This window comes from Chelon labrosus (genome assembly GCF_963514085.1).
Source record: "Chelon labrosus genome assembly, chromosome: 24".
Classification (NCBI taxonomy): Eukaryota; Metazoa; Chordata; class Actinopteri; order Mugiliformes; family Mugilidae; genus Chelon; species Chelon labrosus.
This window is the reverse complement of record NC_140357.1, coordinates 9,131,025-9,143,457: the sequence shown is the minus strand read 5'-3', so window position 1 is coordinate 9,143,457 and position 12,433 is coordinate 9,131,025. Positions and strand designations below refer to the sequence as shown.

Here is a 12,433-nt window from a genome sequence, read left to right as displayed (position 1 = left end):
GACCTGATAACATACTACCAAACCTCAGAGTCAACTTGGTAGGTACTGTCTTAACGCCTCTGGTCCATGAAAATGAAAAATAAAAAAGAAAGGGTGAGAGAAAGCAGTCAACATACTGTAGGCTATAGCAGTGGCCTACTCCTTAGAACCTGCTCTGGCCCTACATTTGTTGACAAAGGCTTTCTTGAGCTTGGCCTCCTCAGTTTGTTCCCAACCAGGTAGAGTAGCACATCTCAGGACATAAGCTGTAAGACAAGAGCATTAAAACCTGGCATGAGTAATTTGACAAGACTTACCACATAGACCATACCCCAACTGCACTTCAGGTTAAAAGGACATAACACTGTGAGTTAATAAAACATAATAAATTAATAAAACAGCTCTATGTTATTTCTGACACCAGTCATTACTATAATTGCCCTTTAGTAAACAGACAATAAATTTTTAGGTCAGGATGTCAATTTTATACAATTAGGAGAGAGAATTCATGCAGGATAAATATACAAGTGAAATTGGAAGTGATAAGATAAGAGAAACTTCTATCCCAGAGGGAAATCAAAATGGTACAAAGAAATGAGCAGAGGAAACTGGAAGTGGAACAATATAAAAAATATATAGAATTGACACTTGCTAGAAAATGTATTTCTGTTTACTAAAGAGCTGATTAGATGGAAACCCCTATTACTGAACAAACACTTGATGCTTCATCATAACATAGAGTTTTACTTTTACAAAAAGTTCCACTGTATATTCCAGCAACTTGTGTCTGTATTTATATAGTATTGGAGCGTCAAAATGACCAGACGAAAACCTGGAAAATGATGGAGAAGGACTGGTAATGAAGAAGACCCAAATAAACGACCAAGAAGGACTTCCCAATTGGTGAGTAGCCTGGCATAGCCATGTTGCAGCAAACTTGCAGCAGATATGATATTTAATACCTTATTTTCTTCCCTGCAGTCATCCCTCCCTGCAGCCACCAGTGTTCATGTGGAGACTGATCAGCAATGTTTAGTTATTAAATGTGTGGTTGTGTGTTTTATGTTCAAAAGCCGTCTTCTCTGCTGTCTGAGCTGTTTAAGCCACACCCAGTCCCAAGTGCAGAGGAGAGAGATATATCCTAAACACAATTAGTTCAGATTGAGAATCACAGGCCCTGTAGATTAATAGATGGACAGAAAGATTGATAGATAGAATGCAGTCCACAGTTGGTCAAACCTAGCATGGCAATATTGCTTTCTCTTATCCTAATTACGGTAGCACATGTGAAGAATGAAATATGAGTTATCTGAGCATGTACAATTAATGTTCTTTGACATTATTATTGGCATTGTCTGTCACTGCCAGCCTCTATCATATATATCCTTCCTTCCAAACCCTGTCCAGCTACTCATTCGCCTGAGGTCCTACAACCTCTCATTGTTACATGTGCGCTGTGTTGTGATGAGTTACATTCAACACTCTGGATTACGTGTTATCACAAACACACACTTATCTGGTGTGTTTGAGCACATTATGGCTGTTCGTGTTAATGGGTTAAGTTTTGGAACTCAAAATTGTAATGAGCTATATGACTTGTGTAAGAAATCAACAAATTTTGTAAGTTGAACATTATGTAAATAAACCACATATCTCATAAATTATCTGTCTGAGTTGTTTACTTATTTTCTGAAATGAGATAATGATTGAGGTATAATATTAAATCATGTGTTATATTGAGACTAATTTGAGAGCCTGCACTACTCTCATGTTTTTTGCTGAGGCGCTAAGAGACAACTTTAAGAGAATCTGAGAACTCAAACAGTGAGCATTGAGAGACAGAACCATGTTCTCACTGAGACATAACTCATCAGTAATACCACAAGAGATGGGCTCACTTTCAATTGACTGGGGATCCTGAGAGTAAAAGTTTCATTCCACTCTGGGTTGTTGGTGTTGTCCATAGTCTTATTTCTGTTTCGAATGCTTCTTCCCTGGTGTCTTTCCTTCCTGTGTTTTCCCTCCACTGATTGTGTAATTGGTCTCTCCTTGTGTACTCCGCCCTCAGTATCACCTGCGCCTCATTAGTCAGTGTGTCTATATATAGTGCTGTCTTTGCCATTTGTCCTCTGGCAGTTGCACTTTTCTCACCAGTGTTTCCCACACATAAACGAATCTGTGGCGGTGCGCCACAGATTCAACACCGACCAAAAAAAAAAAAAAAAAAAAAAAAAGATTTAACACCGACCGTCACATATTGCGTTTCGTTATTCTTTTTTTTTTTTTACGCTATTTAAAACACGCAGCGTATTCGTTCAGCTGCATTTCCTTTCCCTGCTCTCTCTTCGTCTCTCTGTCACTCACGCGTCTCTCTCCCTCCCCTCCGTGAACACCATGTCTGTCTGGACTAGAGTGCGGATCGGGCCGCATTTTTCTGTCCGAGCCCGGCCCGCGTCCGACAGAGCAGTAACCGAACCCGACCCGAGCCCGACAAGCATTAAGATATTTATGTCCGAGCCCGACCCCAGCCCGACACAGTTAAAATCTAAGTTTGTTTCTCATACTAATGACACATGCACTTTTTTGTGTGGAAAGCCCGCTTTTATTAAAGGAACTGTTGGAAGGCGTTCGGAAATGTCAACAGATGAGCACAAAGCACCGTTAAACACAGGCGCACACATGTAGCTTAATAGGCACGTCTTTCGTTGTCCTGGCTTGACACATTTCCGCACACAGGAAGACGGATTTGGGGTAATATTTTACATTTATTTTAATCACAAAAACGAACCTTTGCATCAAGTGAAACAGGCCCATTGGCTCCCTACATAATAAGCAGTTTTAAATTTTAAATGGTCAATGCCTTATCCCCCCCAGGCCAAAAAAACAGTTTGGGCTGCTGACTTGTCAGCCTTGTCCATACTCGGACTGGGACTGCGGCGGTTTCTGTTCTCACTGCAACATGCTTTGCATTTAGATGGCACTGTAGGGTTAAAGTGCTTCGGTGGTATGAAAACTTTTTTTTTTTTTTTCAAAGTTTCCATCAGGTAGTCTTTTTTTTTTTTTTTTTTTTTTTAATGAAATTTGTCTTCCATCAGTCCTAGCAACGTGCTTTCATCTAATTCCTCTATTTTGGTAGCTCTGACATGTGCATCAGTGTAATCAGTATACCAGGAAATCATGCACTAACAAAAGTTAGGACAGAGATTAGGAATTACCTTCCCACTTAGGCAAGTTTTTTTTGGATTGTTAACTTGGAAGCTAACAAACTATGCTTTTCAGGAGTTTTATTTATCAATAAACTGATTCAGAATGTGTGAGGACAGGTCATTTCTTTGCATTGTTTTAAATCACATACATTTGGTACAAAAGACTCATATTCACAATATGCTCAGATGTAATGGGTTGGTTATCCACATTAACAGGAATCTGTTATCTTAGACTCCCTTCTCTGCAGGGCCTTCTGGAGGACCTCTCGGAGACTCTCCTTGTTGTTTAAGATGTTGTAGGTGGTGAGGTCCACCAGAGCGTCATACTCCTCTGCTGTGTAGTTCATGTTGGTGGTCCTGTATGGAGATTTTTTGCTGTGCACGTCCACCTTCCCAGCTTGTATCTCCTCACTGTTCACTCGTTTCACACCTAGAAAGTCACAAGTTAATGACAAAGTTTCATCAATTTTGCAGTTTACTGATGAGAAAAACATAAAAAACACAAATGTATTGATGTGAAAGTGGAGGGTCATGTTTTGCCATGTTCTGGCAAAGCATAAGATGACAAGAAGGTTTGCCTTGAGGATGGAGGCTGATGGAAGAAGTCTTTGAGGACACCACATTGTCAGGGTTGACTAAGATTTACATGATGGGGTTGGGTTGTTATGGTTGTGGAAGTTGGGGACATCGCCCAAACAATGGCTTTCTAGGGTACAGGTTTTACAACAATAATGCAGGAGAAACCTTTTGTAATGGAGGTAGAGGAGACAATTCTCAAAGAGCGATGTGTATTCTGTTCTGGTGGTGAAACTGAGGACCATCTCTTTGACCAAGCACTGAAAGTGGAAGCTTTATAGAAGTATGTCCAGTCAATCTCGTCCATCCAGTATATTTTAGACTTGAAGAAGGGTTATCAATATGTCTCCAGGGGTATCTTATGTGGAGCATAATGAAGGGCACCAAGACCAATAAGTTCTCTACCACATTATGAGAAGGAAGACATTGTCCCATGTCACCAGTTTTTGTACTAATGCATTGTATTAATTGTGCACTGTGTCAGGATTTGGCTGCACATCAGTTGGTTTTTAACAAGAAATGACAAGCAGATAGAGAGAATACAATACAGATGCCAGTCTAGTTACATCTGGCTGATGTAGGGTAAAGTCCCAGCACCTAATGTGCAGAAACTTACCAGGACTTTTGTAGTCTCTGTATGTCACGTTGACGAGTGGGAAATGAATCACTATGGGGGCCTTGGGATTCTCCTTATCCTCCAAAATGTAGACCTCTTTTCGAGGCTCCTTTTGCAGACTTTTATAGTCGGCATTGGGGAAGGGGATGTTGCAGTCTTTGCAGTATGCAGCTGTGTCCTCTATGACCTGTTGGATCAAAATCACATACAGCCATGAGGAAAAAGTATATCCAGTGGAAACTGCTTGAAAAACTCAACCAGGAAAAGTAGGCTTTTCATTCATCTATACAACAAAAATGTAAACGCCCTAGTCGCCCTCGGACAAATTAGATTTGATCTTCCCGAGGTTTACTCCATCTGGTTCTCTAGTTGAAGGCATGGCCTTATTTGAACTGAGAGTTTAAGGTCACAGTGTTTGAAAGTATTTTATCAGATTATGGCATCATACCAATAAATATTTAAACTGCCTGAAGGTAATCTCTGCCATAAAAGAAACATTTAGGACTCAACTTACAACTTTAGAAACATTAGTGTATCTCTTGCTGCTTACTCTAAAGACGTGCTCATCCCACGAGCAGCTGAGACATATGATGATGTCCACGTCTCTCTCTGGACGCAGCACCGGTGGACAGCCGATGTTGATGGAGTGGCCAGAATCGACCAGGCGCAGAGTGGTGTCTCCGGGGGTCAGCTGGTTTGGGAAGGAATCCGGGTGAGAGCCTGTGCAGAAAAGAGAGAGGGAACATTGTGCAGGGGGTGAGGATATCATATGGTTCTTAAGCTCAAGCACTGTCTTGACATCCTCCCAAATCAAATTCAAAAAGATCCAAAGGAAGCACTAATGCAAAACAACAATTTAACAGGAAGTAATGTGGAGAACGACTGAGGCCTATCATGCAATAATACCAAACTCCACATTCCCTGTTTCAACTACTTTGGACACCTGTGATCTAGTTATTCCTTCGCTTTTGTTTCTAATCAAAAGAAAATCTCTGTATTGTTCTCACGCTTTATTGGGTCCTACCTTTGCCAGCCTTGAAGTAGCAGTTCTCATGGTAGTTCCAGCACAGGAAGAAACCTTGCATGAAGTTGTACACCTCAGAAAGGATTGGACGACTCTTTAGGTACTCAGTCAACCCACTGAAGATGCCCCCCGGGTTGATGATCTTTGTGTGAGGAGATGTCGAGTCAGGTTCTACGAGGAGAACAGAGCATGTGGTGAGCGATGTATACACTGGACTTGACATGGTGGGAGTAGAGTCCCAGCGCAGTGTCAAAATAAAGGAGTTGCACTTGTGGTCTTGTCATCTTGTTCAGAGCAGGAGCTCCAAGGTCCTACAAGAACCTCCCACAGCTGGGTTATGCTTGCTGAACAGGCGCTACTCCATATTCCTGAGAACGTTGAAATAAAAGTATATCGTTACCTCAGATTGTTTTTTTCCTACTGGACTGAGATTCATTGGAAAATTAACCGGGGTCGTGGTCACGTTCTCACCCATCAGGAAAGGGAGGCGGAGTTCTGGCAGTTTCTTGATCTTACGACCGAGGAAGAACTGACTACCAAAGTCCTCAGTTTGGACAAAAGCCCCATATTTTTGGAAACCCACCTCGTAGGGGGTAAACTCACACCACTCTGTCAACAGGATCAGTTGAAAAGAGGAAAAAGGTCAATTGCTCAGTACTCAGTGTATGATCATCGCTGAACCACGTCTTGGTAAGTGGTGACTGATTCAGTCAAGCTTAAAGATTTCATTAACAAATCCAACTTTGAAAGTGCCTTTCATGAAATACCTTTCTAAACTCAATACTACATTGATAATCATCAAATATCGAGTAATTATTTTTACACTCTCGATCTACAGGAAAACAAGGTGAATATCTCCAGAATATTTACCTGCTTCTGTTTCACAGTCCCTTAAGTCCTTCATGTTGACAGCAGTGTATATAGGGAAAGGGTTCTGACCTTCATTCACTGTCATCTGCTGGTCTGACAGGGTACTGGTCAGTTTCTGCAATTCCAAACGCATGATTCTGATTATTGTCTTGCTCCTTAATTTTACTCTTCAAAACGACTAAAATACTTGGATAACTGATAAGTTTTTACAGACGGGTGTTCAGCTGCTCACCTTTCCAAAGACAAGTTGCTCGCAGAACAGGCCGAACGTATCAATGTAGGACACGGAGTAGCCCTCCTTGCCTTTCTCTGCCGATTCTGTGCTGTAATAACTGAGTTTGTCAGGAGATAGGAGGCTCAGCAGGCTCTTGGTGATCTCTTCCCTTACGGCTGAGATGAAGGTGTTGATGTCCTGCTGTGACCAGTTGGCTTCCTGATACAAACTAGACATAGCCCTGTTGACAGTGGGAGATAATACATTGGCCATTGGATAGTCATTGGTCCATTTCATGTTTGAAAAGTGACAAATCTGGTTAAATTAAGATGTAAGGACCCAGATATTTGTCTGACCAGGTGGATCCGGACACTCCAGTGATGTACGTGACAGCATCCAGGACGCCGAGTTCCTTCAGGCCCCTCAGGCCTCCAAACAGGCCCGTCATTGCTCTCGAGCCACCACCTGAAGCCACCACTGCTACTGTTGGCACCTGGACACAGAGCACAGCACGCACATTGTTTTTTCAACCTGCCTTCAACTGGGAATGTACTGAATGGTTAGGGCTCTACCTTGTTGGGTTCTAGTGGAGAGCTGAGGCCTAAAAGCTTCTCAAAAGCCGCTGCCACTACGGCCTTCCTCTTCTTCAGGTACTCTTTTTCTTGTGTCGGGATGTCATAGCCAATGCGAACAGACTGAAGTTCCTTCATGCTGTAGATTTGTGAAACAAAAACGTAAATGCAAATAAAAATAACAATGGTGATAATATAAAAACAGCAAGTCATAGTTCCTCAAATCTCAAGATTTAAAAAGTATCTCACCTTTCATGTGTTTCCAGGCCAAAATCCACTGTGTCCTGTGAACAAAAGCAAACAAGCATTTTATTAATTTCCTTCCTAAGAAATTTCTCTGTTGGCACATGAGCTAATAAAGTCTCACTTTAGGTTTTCTTCCACTGTTTATGCTCTACTTTACTTCTGACCATTGTAATGTCATACCATACATGCAAACTAGTTGCAAATGAGAACAAGCAACTGTTTGGTTCTTACCTCATCAACAACGAGGGACACCTTGCCTGTATACTTGGCTGGTTTTGGAAGGAGCTTGGTGGAAGCAACAGGATCTACATCCTGAGCGGGCTGACAAACACAAGAGATACTAGGTCATGAAATACAAATTATTTGAAGTATCTCTCAACTTATTTCATGTGTTCCTTTGGTTGTTTGGTTACAAATGGGAGTCATATGGTTTGTGTTGTCTGCCTGTTTGGTGCCGTGCTGTTGTCTTCTTGTTGTTTTTAGGCTTCATGTGTGCTTGGGACAAAGATTATTATGGGCTGCACGTTCATTGAGCACTGGTTCTTCTTGGGAGCAGGGAAAGGGGGGAAGTTAGACTTTGTGTTGTGTTCTGGTTTCCCCTAGGCCAGTCGTAACAGTTTCTTCCCTCGTTCTTCTTATATGCTGCCTGGCATCCCTGCAATTTATCTTTATTTCTGACTGAAATAAGAACAAAAGTACAAACAGTTAAAACTCACTGCCAGTTCAAGTTCAGTCTCCAAGTCTCTGTTGATATAGAAGCACAGTTTCTGGTCCTCTGAGTCGATTCTCTGGTTCTCTGGATAAGCGCCGCATAGTTTCAGCATGTTCCCTCTAAGCCCTGGTGAAATAATGTCATGTTACATCTACTGACCAAGAGAAAACTTCCATTCGTATGACTTGCTTCCATTTAGCAGAGACAACATACAGTTGGTGCTTGGTGGCTTGTCCACTTTGATATCCAAGGCAGAGAATGGGCCACCCTGGGGGACACCAAGAGAAAAAGAAAGACACTCATTATGTCCAACCTATTTAAACCAAATCACATTATAGTCATCTCTCCAAAGGATGAATAGTGGCTGAGTGTATGAAATAACAACTTTTACACATGAATTAGACATTCATATTTTATTATTTGCATGGATTAAAGGTGTCTGCCTGAGTTCAGGCTGTTATGGAAATACCAGCTGCAATTTCAATTTTTGCATTGTATTAATGTTCAAATGTTAACAAATAATCAAACTTCTGAAAAATGTAATATGTGATCAGACGCATGATGATTTATGTCCCCTCAGCTGACCACTAATGAAAAATTAAGTCATAATACAGCTCCCCACCACCTCTAATCTTCAGTTTCTAAGTGGAAACATCCACATTATCAGAAAATACTTAGATTAGGGATTTTCTAATGCAACTGTTCATGTGCTCAGTGTTCCTAAATGAGTATTGACAGTGTATTCAGATGTAATTGCTATAACCTTACCATGAGGATGCCATTTGTGACATATTCATGAGGCTTCTCTTCACTGAAAAAAAAAAAAAAAAATGGTAAAATTAAATGCAGCCATTGATATCAGAGCACATCACTCTCTAAATAAAATATGTTTGGCAGGATAGAAGACAAATAAATTTTACAAAATGACAAATACATACCTCTGGAGTAGTTCAAACTCTAATTCAAGTTCATCCTTTGTCTGCAAGAAAGTGAGCAAGAGACAACATGTGAGGTACTTAGTTAAATGTGTCAGTTGCAGTTACATTACATCACAAATTCAAGGAATATGTCATGGTCCTTCCACAAAGTTTTTCAAGTAGCTGATGTGAGTCATTTAGTCCTGTGCGGCACATTTTCTGGAATACTGGCAGCAACAAGTCTGGACAATTTTTTAAAAGACGTCACTCTAATATGGCTGTTGTGTCTTAGAGAATAAACAGAACAGTTCTCATGAAAACCCTGCAATGTCATGAGGGCAAAACAAAAACCTTTTTGGCTTTATTGAGACAAAATACTATTTGGATTTACAAGTTGGGTGTGCGATTTACGCTTCAACAGCCCAACTGTACACACCAACACTTGCCACTTGTACTGGGACTATATTTCTTTCTTCATGTATGTTTTATAATGTACATATATCTCATATATTATACCTTGGACCTGTCTTCCCCATCTCGTTAAAATAGAAAACGCGAGTTGTGAAGTTACAGATTGTAACCTCGGTTCTCTGAGTGAAGAGATCTTTCAAGTTTTAAGGACATTTAGGGATTTGTTTTGTTCAGCGTGTCTTTAAATACATCTAGTCTGCGGTGTACATCTGTGGGACGCTGGATGTCAAGGAGTGGACTGATCACCAGTTGTCATATTGTCGTTTTCTGTTGCTTTTACCTCGGCATCTAAGGTAAAGACGACGGCCTCCTTCTTCCCAAAAGGGAGGCTTCTGACATCAAAGTGAAATGTTTTAATCAGGTCATCGTAATAGTAGTCGTCATCGTACAGGCTGATCTCCAGAATATTCTGAATTAAAAAAGAGACACAACGTTTAAGGAAAGTTGGCAGTATTGGGTGCAATTAACCTATAATAATAAAAGAATGTGAACATTGGCTATTGAAAATGTTGCTACCATCCATAACTTGCTTTTTAGCTTCTGGATTTTTATATTTTTACTTTTTCATGTTTCTCCATACTCTGTCAAACCTCATTCATCCAATAGTAACCATCAGTAACACCACAAGAGATGGACTCACTGTCAATTGACTGGGGATCCTGAGAGTAAAAGTTTCATTCCATGTTGGGTTGTTGGTGTTGCTGATAGTTTTTGTTTGCCACGTACGTGCCACCGCCGTGGGAAGGGAAAGGATGACGTAGCAGTCAGAGTCACTCCCTGAAACACAAGGACAGGAAAACATTGAAAAGTTGTGCTTGCCACCAGCTCTGAATGGCTACTAAACAGGCTTCTTCAAGTTGTAGCTTGGTCCATCTTGTTCTGTTTTATTTAGCATTTTTCTTCACATATGGTCTATTTAAAGTTGATTGGTGGCCTTGCGATTAATTCCAATTGGCAGCATATGAAGGTTAAAAGGTGCAGGACCTAAAACTTAGCCTTGAGGAACACCATAATTTGTATTATAGGTTTATAGGTTTTAGATGAACATTCATCAACGCTCAATAAATTGAGCATACACCGATCAACCACAGCATTAAAGCCACTGACAGGAGAAGTAAATAACATTGACCATCTTGTGATAGTACAATGTTCTGCTGGGAAGATTTTGGACCTGGCATTCTTTGGTATGGATGCTACTTAGACATGTAGCACCCACCTTGACCAGACCAGCCATTGCAATGGGGTGGGGGTGATGATGATGCAATGATGTTTTGTGTGTATATATGCAAAAAACATGTGTTTTTTAAATAATAATAATAATTGGATAGTCAAAGCCATTCTTACCCCAATCATAGCTCTTAGAGAGTTTCGCCCTCACGACGGTGATCTTCAGGATCCAGTAGGAGACTGGTTGCTTCTGCTGAACAAACCAATACAGGGAATCCAGTTTTTAACTCATCTGGCTCCATATTCTCCTAAAAAGCACATTTTCAGCTCTTTTTTCCCCCCTAAACTTGTCTGTGCACACAGAAAGGGCATATAAGAGGGTAGAGGGTAGTTTGCCTTTTAAACATCACTTACTTTGCTTGTACGGCCTTGTAATAATCTCCATCACCCTCATTAGTTTCCCCTGTGTTTGTCATTTCATCTGCTCTTTTGTTATATATGGTATATGCAGATTACGCTACCCATGTAGCGCTGCCTTTTTTGGATTTTTATCAGCTGTTCTTTTTTTGTGTTGTTTTAACTTGAAAACCTGCATCCCATGTCCCACATTTGGGTACTCATGTAAACTGAAACCTGCCAGTGTGGCTGTATACTAGACTCACTTTCAACACCTGTCTGGCAACGTTAATTTCATAAAGAGATAGAGAGAGGTAGAGATACAGATAGCTGGACTATCAAGGATATGAGGATGGACACTAACAGCACTATCCTTCAGTCCTAAAAGGATCAGTGCACCTAACTATGCAAATGCTTGCGATTGGGACATTACTGAGCCTGAGGCTAAGGCTCGGACCATAAATAGGAAAACAGAAACAGCACAAAACACTGAAACTCCAGGAAGCACAGCTTATTCCTGTTGTAAATGTTCTGTCCCTGTTCAGACTGAATCTCAATGGGATGTGTGTTTGAATAAATTACTGTTTAATAGCTGAACATGTTGAAAGTCCTCCAGCACACATGCAAATCTTTTAAAACTGCACTTAAATCCCTCTCTGTATTTTGATGTGTGCGGTGTCACTGGTAATGTTACCTCTGTTGCGTTACTTTTGAGGCCCCCTTTTGTGTCTTTATCACTGAAAAGAAAAGAAAGCAATTGCACTTTTAGCTCGAGAGAAAGCAAATAAGACAAGTAAAGTCACAAAGCAACATGTAACCTACCTGCTGAACAGCCCCAGAACCGTCTCTTTGACTGTAAAGAAAAGGACACGGATTAAATTAGAGGTGCAGTTTTGGCTTCTCTGGTTCAAAGTGTAGTTTTTCCACATTTCATTGAATGCTATGCTGCTTTTCAAAACCAAATGAAAAGTTCAAAATTAAGTTATTCCCTTGTTGCTTGATCTATTTTAGTTACCCATATCCATTTCTGTGCTCAACGCAAAAAGCGACATCACCTGTTTCCATCACTCTTGAAGCTGAGCTTGAAGTTTCAAACCTTCTTGGGCTTTTTTTCTTCTTCTTCGTTCAGTCCTGCAATGTCCTCTCAACATTTATGTTTCCTCACTATGTTGGGGAGTGGTTTCAGAGTGGATGACCAAAAAAAAAGAGAGAGGTAGACCTGCCTCCACAAGCTGGTCTGATAAGAGGCTGCAGAGCCTTTACATACCGCAGAGAAGCCAGAATCTGCAGAGAATGTTGAGTATTTAGCAGAAATAGAATTATTTTAAATCCCATGTATGCTCACACGTACAAAGAATCTGCCTTGGTGTTTGGTGCAATAAACAAAGTCTAAATCTGACAAAAAAAAAAAATAAAAAAATACATGAAAAGCTGTTTTTTAAATTTTCTTTTTTAAATAGAAAGGGA

General features: G+C 40.6%; 1 protein-coding gene across 1 annotated transcript; it reads right to left on the bottom strand.

Moving 5' to 3' along the window:
* Positions 1-3,127: 3,127 nt before the first annotated feature.
* Positions 3,128-11,982, bottom strand: LOC311509406 (cytosolic phospholipase A2 beta-like). Its single transcript, XM_084574612.1, has 21 exons — positions 11,789-11,982; positions 11,661-11,703; positions 10,748-10,823; positions 10,044-10,180; positions 9,684-9,812; positions 8,954-8,994; positions 8,784-8,826; positions 8,229-8,283; positions 8,020-8,132; positions 7,535-7,624; positions 7,307-7,341; positions 7,058-7,196; positions 6,842-6,978; positions 6,504-6,726; positions 6,272-6,386; positions 5,873-6,010; positions 5,671-5,769; positions 5,402-5,572; positions 4,928-5,097; positions 4,378-4,564; positions 3,128-3,615 (listed from the first exon to the last, which is right to left on the bottom strand). The coding sequence occupies exons 1-21, from the start codon at positions 11,893-11,895 to the stop codon at positions 3,395-3,397; spliced, it is 2,469 nt and encodes an 822-aa protein (XP_084430738.1). The 5' UTR covers positions 11,896-11,982; the 3' UTR covers positions 3,128-3,394.
* Positions 11,983-12,433: the final 451 nt, after the last annotated feature.